General features: G+C 43.4%; 1 protein-coding gene across 15 annotated transcripts in view; it reads right to left on the reverse strand.

Moving 5' to 3' along the window:
* NRAP (nebulin related anchoring protein) overlaps window positions 1-16240 on the reverse strand; it is an 89901-nt gene that overhangs the window by 49511 nt on the left and 24150 nt on the right. For 4 of the 15 annotated variants that reach the window (XM_021072190.1, XM_021072201.1, XM_021072196.1 and 1 more), the window contains 8 exon segments: window positions 15705-15812; window positions 15044-15148; window positions 12204-12308; window positions 11139-11255; window positions 9134-9238; window positions 7310-7417; window positions 5893-5997; window positions 249-347 (listed from right to left, as the gene is read on the reverse strand). In XM_021072190.1, the coding sequence (XP_020927849.1) occupies window positions 249-347; window positions 5893-5997; window positions 7310-7417; window positions 9134-9238; window positions 11139-11255; window positions 12204-12308; window positions 15044-15148; window positions 15705-15812 (852 nt within the window). 15 annotated transcript variants of the gene reach the window in all.

Here is a 16240-nt window from a genome sequence, read left to right on the forward strand (position 1 = left end):
TATACATGTGTGTGTAACTGAGTCACCATGCTGTACAGTAGGAAAAAAAACAATGTATTGGGGAAATAAAAAATATATATATATAATAAAAAAAATTTTTAAGTTTAAATCAAATAAGTCATTTCATGATTGTAATAGGACATATGTCCCCATCAATGGGAGTCAAATCTTTAGGGAGCCATTTATCCAGACCCCACAAAGCAAACACAAGTCCTCCATACCCATTCCGGCAAGGGTGGGCCACTTACATGACTCAGTTGCTGGGCATTGATTTTGGCTTGAACAATCTGAGGGGTGTTGGTCACAGAGCTGTACTTCAGCTTGTCAATGCTTTGCCTGTAGTTGACCTGGGTGCAAAGAGGCACAAAAAGATGTCACTTGCACTTTCCTCTAAGATTTACTTGGCTCCTTCTCCCCCAGCCCAACAGAGCTGTGATTCTCAAAATACTAAAGATTCAAAGAGTCCAACAGGAGACCAACAGACAATCCAAGCCCATAGACAGAAAAGCAGTCCCCTGAGGAGTTCCCTGGTGGCCTAGCAATGAAAGGACCTGGTGTTGTCACTGCTGAGGCTTGGGTCACTTTGGTGGCATGGATTCAATCCCTTGCCCGGGATCTTCCACAGGCCACAGGCATGACCAAAAGAAAGCCAAAGAAAAACAGTCCATTGAGGCGTGAGTGACTTGAGGCAGATGACAAAAGAGGTCAACTAAATGGCGACTGACCAGAGGAAAATGTGCTTGTCCAAATCACTCATCAGAGGAAAGCGTTTTAAAACCCGATGGCACACCCCTCCATACTCTCCTAATGGTGAAAATTTATACTGTGGACAACGCTAAGTGTCAGCAAGGATGTGGAGCTGCGAAAACTCTCACAATACTCCTGGCACAAGCGCAGGCTGGTGCCACCACTTTGGAAAAGAGCATGGCATTTGGCACAGACATGTACCCTAAGTCTCAACAATTCTATTTGGAGGTACAGTCCCAAAGAATATACCTGTACAAGGTCATTTGATAATCAGCTGTATATCAATACTTAGTGTACTTTTTCTATATCTTCTACTTCAAAAGAGGTTTTTTTTTTTTTTTTAAGGGAAAAGAAAAATGAAAGAGGGACACAAATTCTAAGGCTGTCCACACATCTCTGAGTGGCAGGTCCTCAGTCCCACCTGGCCAGAGTCCCCAAGAAAGCTGCCCTAAACTTGGCACGTTCACAGAAAACGAGGGCTCAGAAGAGAAGGAGGTGGAATCTCCAGGGCAGCCTGGTTCATGGACTCCTTGGTTTCCCACTAACTTCAAGCTATTGGGGGCTGGTGGATTTTCTCTTTTTTCACACTACAGTTTGCCCTTCAGAGAGTTAAGGGTTATTAGCCATTTGTGCGTGAGCATATATGTTATCCAATCATCTTAGTTTTTTCCAAACTGGCCTAAGATGTGCTGCAGAGAAAAATGGGAACTTGAGCAAAAGTTCTAGGAATCTGAGGCTCAAGGGTGGGTAACACGGGTGAGGGCTGAGGTGAGCCGAGTGGGAGCCCAGAAGCCTGTACGGATGGAAGGAGAGCCAGGATCCAGATGGGTGAAAGAAAAGACGGTGATGCTGTGGATGGCAAATGGCCTCACCCACAATTTAGCCACGTGGGCCCTCGGTCCAGGTCAGGGAGGAAAATGTGAACTCACCCCTCACCCTGAGCTTCTTCCCTGACGCCTGCCTGGTGCTCTTTCACTCGTCCATTTGCTCATTTGCTCATTCTTTCAACAAACAGTCATGGAGCACCTACCCTGGACAGAGCAAGCACACCCAGTGCAGCCCTGCCCACACAGCCATCTCAGCTGGGTCCTTGCTCCCAGGACCCCAGACTGGTCTGGTCCTCTGCACACCTGAGCCTCTCCACCTATAGGCTCCAGGTTAGGCACTTTGGTCAGCTGCTTTGTTTGCAGCCATCAGATTATCACGAATACCCCACTCATGGTCTTCAAGTCTCTGTTTGATTGCACAAAGCCCAAGGCCCCACCCAGGATCCCACCCAGTATGGCAGCTTCTTTAGGCCTTTTGCCTAAGAACTCCATCCCCCTTGCCTACATCCTCACTATCTCCTGCCACGTCTGTCCAGACCCCCACCTGCTGCCTCCGGCCATCCTCCTCTGGCACTTGGCTCTGCCCCTCACAGGGGGCCACACCTCTGGCCAGCACTGCACTTTCTTACTATTTCCTGTCCAGATAACCAGAGTGTGATGTCTTTGCCATTCTTTCTGCCAGCTGCTGCCTCCTACTGCCACATTCCTGGGTAACAACCCACCATGGGGAGTCTTTATAACCTAAAGGTCACAAGGTCTGTGAGTTCCAAGCAGAGCACTAGCTGGATACCAGTGAAGTCCTCTCCTGGGCTCAGTGTCTGGCTTCCCGGTTGGGGAAGCAGTAAGGAGTGGTGGGGACCGTGGCAAAGGGCAGCAGCTGCTCCTCAGCTCTAGGCCTCAGAGTGGGGTCAAAGGGGCCAGAGAGTCCAAAGATTCCAAAGAAACTGGAAATCTATTCATTATATAAATTCTTACAATTTTTAAATGCCAGAAAATAGTTCAGTATTTTAAAACCCAGTGATCCAAGTGACACAGACCCAAGGACCAACTTGACACTGTATTTGCTTCCTCTACTCACTTCATTCTTGCCTGTCCCAACATTGGCTAAGAACAAGCATGGCTAAAAAACAGCACTGACTATGTCCCCAGCACTATGTCAAGGGCCTTGCTCAGAGTCATGCATGTGATCTTCCCAGCCACCCTGTGGGTAAGGACTGTCATTATCGCCACCTCACAGCCTGAAACTGGAGACACAGAGACCTGACGTGACTTGCTCAAGGTCACCCGGCTGGTGTCAGAGCTAGGATTCAAATCCAAGCAGCTGGCCTCCCAGAGGGGCTCCCAGCCTACACATTATAAACACAGTTTTGCCAAAGGTGGTGTGCCTGGAACTGTTAACTTGTTATCTTTCAGATGGACCAGGGGCTCCTAGAGTTGGAGAGGGAAATATATTCTGATTGACAAATTAGCCAAAAAAAAAAAAAAAAAAAAAAAGACCTACAAATTGCTTCTAGAATAGGACCTAGGAAAAGCAGCGTGTTTAGACACCAGACCACAGAGTGTTTTGTTGGATTTGGAGATAAGGGACAACACTGCTTGGTGCTTTTTAGTTAATGGTTCAAGGAGAAAAGTTTTTGCACATTCTGAGTTTTGGACAATGCGTATGGGGGAAAAACAGGAAACAGGAAATCATTTCATTGTCAACCATTAATGAGATTCATGTACAGTAGCTTCCTAATGCATTAAGTCAGAGGGAAAATGATCTCATCTAAAGAGTCTATTAGATTTCGGAATTAGGCACAATTGAATGTCACAAAAACTGTATGTTTTTTAAATGGCACATTCCTTCCTGATAATTCTGCATTAAGTGTGTTGCAGAGCACAATTACTTTCTTCTGCAGGTCATAATTAACACTCTCCATGATTAATTATATTTCTGCAACATCATGGATGCTTGGTCATTGCTTCAATCTACTTTCTGAAAGGTCCCCTTGCTGCAGGGAGAGTCTCATTTTAATGCTCTTTGTGTTTATAAAATTGACCCAAAGGGCATGTTCTCTAATTAAGGACCTGGGTTTGTTTATTTAATTTCATACGACTTGACCACCTTGGAGACTACCAGACAGACAGACCACAAATGTTCTCATAAACAGATTTCCCCAAACTTCCTAAACACTAAAGTCCCTATGCCAAGGGCAGTAAACTCAAATTCCCACGGAAGCCAGTAATTACGGGTAAAGGCGTTTAGGATGATAAAAGCAGCTGCTACCTAGTCCCAGTCGCCTGCTGCCACGCAGGAACAAGGGCCACAGCTCCAATGGGAACTCTCACATTTCTTTTTTTGCCCCCCTCCACCCCCGCCCCGGGCATGTGTAAACTCCCAGGCCAGAGATCAGATTGGAGCCACAGTTGCGACCTACCCCCAGCTGTGGCAACGTCAGAGCCTTAACCCACCATGCTGGGCCAGGGATCAAACCTGTGTCCTGTTGCAGAGAGGCGGCTGATCCCACTGTACCACAGCGGAAACTCCCACAACTTCTACATATTGGTTCAAAACCACAATTATTTTTTTAACACTGTGTGACCAAACAAAACACCTCTGCAGCCTAGATCTGGCTCCTGGGCTGCCAGCATAGAACTTATCTCTTTTTGCAATGAATATTTCTAATCCCATTTCATTTAATTTGTCTCTCAGACTTCTCCAGGTAAGCTGGCTATATTTGGGTGCCTGGGTTGATCCACTGTCTTATGCAGACAAATGTCACGGCAAGTCGTGTCATCATGGGAATACAGAGTTGTAGGACGCTCTCTTTTGTTTACACTCCTAAGAGTGTTTTCTAGAAGTCTACCTTGAAAGTACACATTCAGATTTTATAAGGTGCCCTTGGTCCCTCAAGTTTCCCAGATAATGTATGCAGCAAATAAAGAAAAAGCATAGCTTAGGTAGCCACATTTAACCTTGAATTTCATTAAGGTGAGATGAATAAGTCAACTCCATCAAATTCTGGGGAAAAGGAGAATCAAAATTCAGGCCCTTTATATGCCTCTATCTCCCACCCCCTGCTTTATCACACATTTGAAAAGCCTCTCTTATCCATCAAACTGTCATTTGCCAATGATTGGTCTTTGCTGTCCTGTAAACTATGTTAGATGCTGGAGCTAACTGAACCTGACACAGCTCCTCCTCTGAACAAATAGGGGAGAGAGGTGAAGACCCAAATACCAAGAGCAAGACCCAAGCCAACTGCTGGAGCTGTGCTGATCCTAAAGGAATGTGAAGGAAAGCATCCCTGTGCACCCAATGAACACACGTTGAATGTACATTAAATTATCGGTTGACTGGGGATAACTCACTGACAGCCAGGATACCAACTCAGTTCTAAATCACCTGTACTTTTTTAAATAGCAGATAACTTGTACTTTTTTCTTTGTACATTTCTGTATTTTCTAATTTTTCTGTAATAAACACTAAACATTCTTGAAATTAGAAAACAATAAACTTAATTATACATATTTCATTGGAGACAAGTTGAACTATAAATAAATAAAATCGCTGCTGTGATAATTCAGCAATATATATCTATTCCACACATATTTATCAAGTGCTCCTAGGGAAAAAAAAATGAGGGCGATATTACCACTTCGCTTCCTCTCAACTTACAGCTATTTCTTTTCTTTTCTTTTTTCTTTTTACTTTTTAAGGCTGCACCCATGGCATATGGAAGTTCCCAGGCTAGGGGTCAAACCGGAGCTAGACTGCCAGCCTACACCACAGCCCCAGCAACATGGGATCCGAGCCACGTCTGCAACCTATACCTGCAAGCTCACTGCAACGTCAGATCCCTGACCCACTGAGCAAGGCCAGGGATTGAACCAGCATCCTCATGGATACTAGGCAGATTCGTTTCCGCTGTGCCACAACAGCCACTCCTCAACTTAGAGCTATTTCATTTTACTTCCTTTTGGTCCTTAAACATCCCACACCCAAAACTTAAAAACAAAACAAAACAAAAAACTCATCATTACTAGGGAATAATTACTTTAAATGTGCCCAGCAACAGATATAGTTCCTACATTCTAAGAGGTGAAAAGGAACCATATTTTCAAGATGAAACCAGAGTTGTCCTCACCTTATCCTGGAAATCTAAGAGCTTCTAAACATCTATCTGTGGACTTCCTATTGGAAAAAGGTTCCCTTTTTCCATCCCTTCCATCTCCTATGAACTGCTGTTTCTTTCCATCAGGCTGCCTAAGAATCTCTCCACTGGAGGAAAGTGACAAGGAACAAAGGAGAAAGGCCTATGGGAAGAGGACTTACATCTTTCAAGGGCACCAGCTTCATCGTGGTTTGATAGGAAGGAGTAAGGGTGGCCGGGTAGTTGTAGTCGACAATGTCATGCTTGTAATCGGCCTTGTAGGCGATCTGAAACACAAAGAGCAAGATTAGCCCCCGCCCCCAGTCTCTTTTGACCTTGTTTGAATGTCACAATAATATTTTTTACATAACCAGGAACAAATTAATTCAGTTTCATCACCTCCAAGGAAAATTAAATTATGTTCACACTCCTGCCTTTAATTAATTTGAATTCTTCCTCTTAATTAATCCAAAATTAGTTAACTTCATCTGAAGCACATTTATTTTATCTTTCTTATTAATCATGGAACCCTTGTAGTTTTTTGTTAAAAAAGAAGCATTTGCATACGAGTATATATTCAAAGAGCTTCTTGGCTAACCCTCAGATAAAAAAGTCAAGAGTCTTCAGCATATTTTAATTTTTATTTTCTAAAGGTCATATACGACATTCTCAGGCAGAGGAAATTTGACATGTGTGTGTTTTAATAACAAAGTCAATTTCTTCTAAGTGTCCTTTACCTCCAAGATTTACAGCTTGGTATTTGCAAACCTGTAACTGAATTGAACAAAGCCGAAGAGAGATTAATAGAGCCCATGCTATTAAAAGAAGGACCTGGTCCATTTTGCCGCCCCACTGTCTTGACCAGTGCCTGGTCACAGGAAGTCTTCAATGAACAGTAAGATTAAATACATGAATGAACCAATCCACCAACCAAACAATTCCAAATAAATCACAAATGCTTTGGAAAGTTGAAGAATCTCAAATAAGAATTGTGCTCATCCGGAGTTCCCGTCGTGGCGCAGTGGTTAACGAATCCAACTAGGAACCATGGGGTTGCGGGTTCGATCCCTGCCCTTGCTCAGTGGGTTGACGATCCGGCGTTGCCGTGAACTGTGGTGTAGGTTGCAGATGCGGCTCGGATCCTGCGTTGCTGTGGCTCTGGCGTAGGCTGGAGGCTGCAGCTCCGATTCGACCCCTAGCCTGGGAACCTCCATATGCCACGGGAGTGGCCCAAAGAAATAGCAAAAAGACAAAAAAAAAAAAAAAAAAAAAAAAAGTAAATAAAGAATTGTGCTCATCCATTTCTCTATCGTTCAGCAACTGAAAGTTTTTCTCACACTGAATCAGTTATAATAGAGTTAAGTATGCTTCAAAGCCAAGAAAGCTGAGATAAGTACGTGGAAGCTTTTGAAAATGTTCAAGGATTTTTACCTTGGTTACAGCGATTAACACTGGGAAACTTTCACAGGTCAGTCTTGATATGTGATTTTTCAAAAGGGGAGGTTGAAAAAGAATTGGCTGATTTCCTCGTGTCCCACCTCCGTCCACCCCAAGAGACACCCCAGGACCTGCAGGCCCTCCCTTCACAATAGGACTCACGTTGCTTGCCAGACTTCCAACTTTCATAGCGTGGAGAGTCCGTCTGTCCATCCCAACTCCTTCATAGTGGCCTCTCATGTGGTTCTGGTAGTTTTCTTTATATTTATTCTACATGAGAACACAAAACCTTCAACAAAAGCATTTTCTTCCCAACTTGGAAGAGAAGCTGCTCATCCTAATGCACTAGATCCAAAATGTACATGATTAAATAGAGCCTATTTAAGTATGTGTGTGCCACTGAATTAAAAATAAGACAAACTTTAAAAAAATAAATTTTAAGAAGTTGGGGTGAAACAGCACACAGCAAATTATATTTGAGGCGCGCAGATAGCACAAAATGGATCTGATTAAAAAAAGAAAGAAAAACATTTTAGGAAGTTCCTGTTGTGGCTCAGCAGTAACGAGCCCAACTAGCATCCATGAGGCCATGATCCCTGGCCTCGCTCCGTGGGTTAAGGATCCACCGTTGCTGTGAATTGCGGTGTAGGTCACAGACTCGGCTCTATCCTGCATTGCTGTGGCTGTGGTGTAGGCTGGCAGCTACAGCTCCATTTGGACCCCTAACCTGAGAACTTCCATGTGCTGCAGGTGCAGCCCCGAAAGGCAAAAAAAGTAAACTAATAAATTAATAAATAAAACATTTGAAGTTGTGAATAGGCAGATTTTTCTAATGTAAAAACAAAACAAAACAGCATGCAGGGGTAGAGCTTTCCAAGGAGGAGCACTGACCCAGGAGGCCCTGCATGCAAACCCCATGCTGGGGGCTGGTGCAAATCATTGCATGCCATTCATTTCTAAATACATGAGGAATAAAACCTGAGCTTTGCCAAATTCTATAACTTTTATACGACACATCGGTCACTGCCAAAACCATGTGAAATAATATGTCCCAAGGGCAGCTTACCAAACAAAGACAAGACCAACACAAGAAGTCCTAAGTAGGAAAATGTGGGTAGCTTCTAATGAAGCCACATTAAAACCACCCACTCTGAGAGTCCATTGCATTTCCAGGCACTGAGGGTATTTCGATAGAAAACTATTACTCTCCATCAGACACAATGCTACTTATCTCAGTTAGTCTCTGCAAGCACTCTTTGAGGAGGAATGAATAACTATTAACATCCCCATTTTGCAGATGGGCCAAATGGCTCTGAGAACTTAACCTGCCCAAAGTCGGCCACTTGGCTAGTTGAGGCACCAGGTCCATCAGCTGCAAAGCTGGTGCTCTTAACCACACGTATGCAAAAGAAATTCCTTACTGAGCCTCACTAAGTCCCGCATGATTTTAAATTCTACTATTATACGTAGCTAGCAGAAGTAAAATTGTATAAGCTAATCCTTGAGGTTCTAAGGATACCTCCCCAGACCATATCTGAGAATTTCCAAATTTGCAAGTGCCATTCCAGCAGAGATCTGCTCATCTGTAAGATGGGGCAATATCACCTGGCTCCCCAGGTGACTGTGCAGGTGAACTGAGATTGGTATTAATTTAAGAAGCACTATGTCGAGTTGAGGGGGATGTTGCACACTCAGCCAGGCTCCCCTGCCAGCATTTTCCACTAGGAGCTGGATACTGCTATGCAGGAAGGATGCAAGAGCACAAGTGCAGCCCTGAGGACTCAAGGTCAAGTGCATTCCAGGGGACTGAACACTTCATGGACCAGCCCCAGCAGGCAATCACTATATAAACTCATAATGTTTGTGCCAAAGAAGCCATGCTTCTCCAAGACACCCAGCTCCATTCACACAGACTGTCTCTTAGGAGACCTATAAATTAAGGTCATCAGAAAAGCCCAAGAAAATGCTTAGGCATTAGAAACTCACATCACTGGTGAATTTTGAGATCTTGCTCACATTCCTGAATTGAGGTGTTTCACAGTAGTTGATACTATGACCTTTACTACTTTCCAGATCCTTCTTATACTCCACCTTGGAAACCAAAACACCAGATGCACCAGAGAACCAAACTCAAAGGCACTCTTGAAAATGTCACCAGGGCTCAACTAGGATATTTTTAGAAAACTTTCAACCCAAGATTTAAAAATACCAGGCGTAGGATACTATAGGTTAACAACACATGTTTTCCGTTCAGATAATAAATAAGTAAATTATAAGTTTGGCTTTGAATATTAAAAATATATAACCTCTTACAAGAGTAAACACTTTAAGATTTCATATATAGCTCGAAAAATGGCAAAGTAGTTTTAGAAATCAAGACAGTGGTTACTCTTAGAAACAGGTGTCTGCAGGCTGTCTGGACCTCTGGTCATGTTCTATTTCTTTATCTGGGTGCTAGTTACACACATGTGTCTACTCTTCCCTAAAAGTCTCTTTGAACCCGAACCAGACACTTTATTTTTCCAGGCCTATGGCAAAGCAAGAGCCTAAAGATTGCAAAGATCCCACCTAGATCTAACATTCTACGAGTTAAAAGAAAGGTTCAGCAAACTTTTTCCAGAAATTACCAGATAGTAAACATTTGAGTCTTTGTAGGACCTGCCACCTCTGGATCAACTCTGTCCTCATAACTCAAAAGTAGCCATAGACAATATCGTGTGTTCCAATAAAATTTTATTTATAAAAATGGGCGGGGGGGCCAGGTTTGGCACTCCGGTCATAGTTTGCTGACCTCTAGCCTAGAGCATCAGAATCATATGGAATACTTCCTTAAAATGCAGATTTCAAGGCCTTAGTACCCATCTACTACTTCAAAGTATCTGAGGTTCCTGATGAGGCCCAGGAAATGTCACTCCTAGTGATTCTGAGCAGCCCAAAAGTAGAGCACCACAGGCTAAGGAACACCTTGGGATAAAGGAATTAGGGGTTGGAAAAGAAAAATATTTTAGGGAGTTCCCATCGTGGCTCAGTGGAAACAAATTCAACTAGTATCTATGAGGATACAGGTTCAATCCCTGGTCTCATTCAGTGAGTCAGGGATCTGGCGTTGCCATGAGCTGTGGTGTAGGTTGCAGACATGGCTCAGATATGGCGTTGCTGTGGCTGTGACATGGGCCAGCAGATGTAGTTCTGATTCGACCCCTAGCCTGGAAACTTCCATCTGCCATGGGTGCGACCCTAAAAAGCAAAAATAATATAATAATAATAATAATTAGGATATTTGCATATCCTTTTTTGAGTTTCAGATAACTTTTCAGGTGAGTCCTATGAATAGTCTGGCAAGAGGCTGACGATTCACATGCCCTTCAGGGTTCTAACAGGTAATGCCAACAGAGAAGCTGCTATAAGGAAACTCTAGGACCTAAATAGGATATGGGAACTAGAGGGGATATTTCCTTGCCAATAGTCTTAACAATTCTAAAAATCTTAACCACTGGGTCGGCCAAAGAAAACAGTCTCTGGCAGCCAGGTCAGCCTCCAAGGCAAGGGGAGTTCACAGGGCACTTCTTGGAAACCTGACTATAATTCTGAGAAAGAGGGAGGTTCCATGTTCAAAACGGACCTTCCCTTCTTGGCTTTCCATTCTTTAAGAACGCCGTGTTGTTATAGGGGTTGGATCATCCAGGATTCTGGCCATGAGAAATCCACTGCGGGGAACTGTGCCATATCTACAGCCTGTGAGAATTCCAGGAAGAAACTTTTGAATCATCAGAGAAAGATGTATTAGTCTGATTCTAGACTCTTTCGTGAATTTTTTTGTCTTTTTTTTTTTTTTTTTTAACCATCTATGCATGCATTGGAAACTGTGGAAACTGGTAACCCATGTGTAGTTTATGGGTATCGCATGGAATCTTTCATCCTCGGGGCCTCTCCTTCCCTGCCTGAGTTAAAGGAGGGGACACCACCCAGGCCAGACCATCCCCATACGCACCTCGCTCACAAGCTTGTTCACGCTCTGAGCCCGCTTAAGAACCAAGTTGTCCTGGGCTGGGAGGGAGTGATAGTGTGCAGCGCCCTTCATTTTATTGAAGTCCTGCCTGTATTTTATCTGAAAGAAACACACATAGAGCGTTCGCAGTTGCTATTTTCATGCTCCATGAGAGAAGTTATATCATATCTACTTTGCATTGAATGTCAACATTTATTTGCTAGGATTTTTTGGAGGCAAAAAATTCCCATCGGTTTTTCCTGCTCGAAGTCCACAAACCACTTGGTCCCTTTTGCATCAAAATGCTACTGCCCCCTTTCCCTCTTTTTGTACATTACATTCTAATTCTGCATGAACAAAGGTCTTAAAAGGACCACAGCAAAAGGTATCATCCCAAACCCAAGTTTTAACAATCATTTCTCATCCAGCCATGAGTGAACTGCCTTACACTTTCCCTCTTAGAGTAAAGTGCACCCTCTTCCAGGGAAATGGGTGATAACTGGATAGTAATGAAGTATAAAGGAGAAGGGAAAAGGGTGTATGACACAAATATGGGCTTCTGAGTGTACATCAAGTTCAAGCTGGCATGTCACTTTACCAAGTTAAACTATAGCCTATCTTTCAAGGACTGCCAGGTGGCTAACACTCTGCAAAGAAAAAATCATTTTTTCAACTGAGACATACCCAGCTGATAATATACGAGTTCTTTTCATCAGCTATTCCTATAAAGAGCTCAACTTCTAAGATGGGTTATTTTGCAAAGATGCTCCTAACCCCAGCTTATCTGGCTGGACCAGCCTTTGTACTGGCTTCAGCTGACACAAAGTAAGTTATGTGGCTGGTCCATGTCAGCCTCCTTTGAAGGAGATAAATGTGATCTGATGGTATGAATAACAACAACAAACAAAGCAGGTGTCAGAAATTTGGATAGGAATTAAGGGCTACCATTTTACTTCAACTCAGCTCTGATACATGTACTGTGTGTCGGTTTCATTTAGCACAGCCTTCAAAGGCTCATTCCTTCTCTGCTTCTGCAGCTCTTATGGGTTGCCCCAATATGGTACTTACATCACTAGCGAGTTCATTGGCTTTCTTGGCGTTCAGATAAGCTGGGGTGATCATGGCTGGGAAGCTGCCCTTTCCTCTGGGCTCGCCGTACTCTTCTGAGTAACCCTGCTGGGTCAATCAAACATTGTAATCAGTAGCGCTCCACGCCTGGAATGGGTGGGGGATCAGCACCCATTTCACCTAGAGCCTGATCCCATGGACACCCATCCACATCAGACGCTCCTGTGATCAGCCTTAGGAGCAGTACAATGTGGCCCTTAAGATGTGAGACGCTGGAGGCCAGAGGCAGACCTGCTTACTGGTGGTACCCAGACAATCAGTCCTAAATAAATGGTAACTGCTGTAATTGTCATCATTTCCATCAGACAAATCAGGATACTCTGTGGGTCTCGCAGGCCCATGTGTTAAGGAGTACTGTTTCTTAACTGACACCTGCAAAGTCCCTCTGTCTTCCAGGCGCCTAGAACACTACCTTCCTCAGATGTAAAGACTCACTGACATCCCACATGCTGTCTCCTTCAGAGACAGAGTTATCTCAATTATTACCAGGAAAGAGAGATTATACAACTATTTGAATTCTGGTACTTTGGCGGAAAAGACTTCAAATCGCCCTAAGATGATCTCAAATGGGACTAAATGTATATTTCACACTAATTACTACAATCTGAGTCTTAATTTCTTCCTTTTCCTCCCCACAGCACCCACTCATGCCCACAAAGGAGAGCCTTCTCTCTCGTGGAACTGTCACCACCTCCCCTAGTAATCGATGTACTTCAAGACCCTGTCAGAAGCTACCTGCTCTCTGGGGACCTCCTCCCTCACTCCCAGCCCTGCCCCAGGCAGAATCTGCTGCTTCTGCCTCCAGGTTCCCACAGGTCTGGAACAGCCCTTAGTGCCTCCTTGACCTCGTGACTCCGTCTCTCTCCAGCATCCTTGCTCCCGAACCACGGTTCCAAGTCTAACACACATACTTTCTTAAACGAAAGGTTCGGTCAATTTAGAATGACCAGTAATGCCAACTGTTTAGCCTGAGTGCTCCTTGATGCTTGGCTGCCAGAATGTTCTAGTCAAATGCAGTAAGGAAAAAAAAGAGTTAAGCTAAAAAAAAATAATAATAATAAAGGCTCTCAAATTCTTTGGTAATTCGCCTCTGCCCATTCTGCTCTATGGACTGGGGTTGGTTTGTAGTTTTTTTTTTTTAACTTCTCTGCTTAGAAGACTATATGATGTGGACATCTTCCTAGGAGATACTTAATCCTATTGGGGAGTTGACCAGTTACAAATAATAAACTGATGACATGGGACAGCCCTTTAACCTACAAAAAAGTTACTCGTTAAAAAGAAGAATGAATAGTTTGGCCTTTCAGGCACTATGGATATTTATAGTTTATCTGTCTCCCTGCTTCTCTCTCACTCCCTCCCACACACGCCCTGGGACATCACACTAAATCACAGTGAAATGTCACTCCAGGCTGAGTCCTCTTGACCGACCGCTGCTGGCCGTGCTACCAAATGACACCCACTTTGATTCTTGCATTTGTTAGCATCATGACTGGAAACGTCAATCAAAACATCCTAAGACTCAAGGCTCCACTATGTTACTACAAAGTTACATTTCATCAGTGTGTACAGACAGGTCTAGGTATACATATGAAATTATATGTGTGTGTTATAACTAGTGGCAGATAGGATGGCCCAAACACAGAACAAAATATTTTTTACCAAATATAGAAGCCAAGCATGTTTTAACAAAACTGATTTTCAAAAATTGTCTTGAGCATTCTAAACAACATATTTAAAACACAAAGCCAATAAAAATGTATTTCCATTGAGTTTTAAGCCCTAGAAGACCCTTTAACTAACTTATTGTGGAATATAACAAAATGACCATTTCAATTCCAAATCAAACATTTTTGTTCAGATCAACATTTGCAAAAGGGTTAAAACCTATCTTCACATGTGTTCTAAGTTTCACATAACTATAGCCCCAATATAAGCAACCTGGTTTTCTGAAGAAGAGAAATAAGTTGTTTCCTTTTATAAATTATGTACATTGAACAAGTCATGTATATTGTAAAGTCTACCCATTGTCAAAAAATTCAAACCACTGTCAAATTAAGAGAAAAATATCAACTAAGCCCATTGGGTGTACTTTTCTGGTAAACACTCTTGGTCTTCCAACATTCTTTACTTACAGCTATGAAAAAATAATGTTCCCTTCCCCCTTCACAATACCTACCTAGTACCAGAAAATACAGAAGGATATGCAAATAAAATTAGCTTGTAATTGTCACTCAACCTTTTCACACCCTGACAAGATGTACTTCCTTTAAGAAGTGAAATTAAGAAAAAGGATGGTTCTCCCTGGCATACTGCTTTATCTAGGAACCTAGACACGAAATTCACTCTCTGAGAAAATGAGTCCTCCCGCTCAGTGAAGTGCTCAGTGTTTCTCAAGACATGCATTTGGATCCCTCCTGAGCTCGCACAGTGGTGGGCTAAACGCAACCAGTCTTAGTCCTTGGGACTTTTCCTCAACGAATAGATGAGGATGCTTTCTTCCTGGCAAACCCACCAGTTTGATATAGGTCCTCTATTTAAAAACAGGAAAGAAAAAGTGTTTAGACTCTGTTTCCCTAAGTAGCCAAGTTGAGAGCCCTGTGGAATAGACTGTCTGCTAGTTTCTGGCTTGAAAAATCCACCTCTCCATAAATGGGCAAAGATGAACTGCAACTCAACCCCCGATTAAAAGGTCACAGGTTGTGTCACAGGCTAGAGGGTTTCCAAACTGAGCCCTGACCAATGACAAGGATTGTCTCTTAAGTCATTTTACCACATACCTGGCCGTACTGGTCCACATAATCCTTCATCAACATGCCCTCAGCTCCAGCAGGTGGACCAGCCATTCCCTTCATTTCTCTTTGATACTGTTGATGGTACCTCACCTATTTGAACAGGAAAGACAAACCTGGTAAATTTAGCTTCTTATGCACAGACGCCAGAAAAGTAAAAACTGAATGTCCTATGGAATGTTCTTTTTCTGATTGGGTCTAGGGAGTGTGTCTTAGACATAAAGGTGCCTGATCATTATCCTGGTAAAACTGATTGAAAAAGAAGGAGAGAGTTCCCATTGTGGCTCAGCAATAATGAACCTGACTAGTATCCATGAGGACTTGGGTTTGAACCCTAGCCTTGCTCAGTGGGTTAAGGATCCGGCATTGCTGTGAACTGTGGTGTAGGTCACAGACACGGCTCAGATCCTGCATTGCTGTGGCATAGGCTGGCAGCTGCAGCTCTGATTCGACCTCTAGTCTGGGAACTTCCATATACTGCAGGTACAGCCAAAAAAAAAAAAGAAAAGAAAGAAAGGAAAAATAAAAAGGAAAGCTAGTTTCTGGCTTCATGGTACACACCAAAGGAGACAGGAAGTTGGACTTGCCAGGCCCAGGTAACTTCCTGCTTCATCCCCTATAAGAGGACAACGCTGCCCTGGACACTTACATCACTGGCCAGCTCATTGGCTCTTTTGGCTATCTGATAAGCGGGTGTGATCATAGCAGGAAAACTGCCTTTTCCCCTCTGCTGTTCATAGTCCTCCATGTATCTCACCTGGAAAATGAAAGCAAATTTTGAATCATATACCACAATCCTCCTACCCACCAGTGATCTGAGTGGAAAGCCTGCTAAGAATATCTCCGGTCACAACTCTTATGGCAGTGTGGTTGGCTCAGAGCTTGATGGACCCTGTGCTTCTTTTTAACCATTTTATTCCCAAAACCCAGCTGAGTTCCTGATCCAGGGAGATGCTCAATGTAGAATTCAACACATATTTGTGAGCACCTGCTGTGGGCCAGGTGGTGGGGCCAGGCAGAGCAAGAAGGCTTCCACCAGTCAAGTGTCAGAGACCAAAACCACTTCTCAACCCAAGGGAAGTGGAAGCTACTCATTAAGCTGACCCTGGATTCATGCTTAAACTTCTCATTCAAACAACATTGGGTTCTCAGTCTTATGCTGTGGACCAAATGGGCTATGAAAAA

The sequence above is a fragment of the Sus scrofa genome, chromosome 14 (genome assembly GCF_000003025.6).
Source record: "Sus scrofa isolate TJ Tabasco breed Duroc chromosome 14, Sscrofa11.1, whole genome shotgun sequence".
NCBI classification, from domain to species: Eukaryota; Metazoa; Chordata; class Mammalia; order Artiodactyla; family Suidae; genus Sus; species Sus scrofa.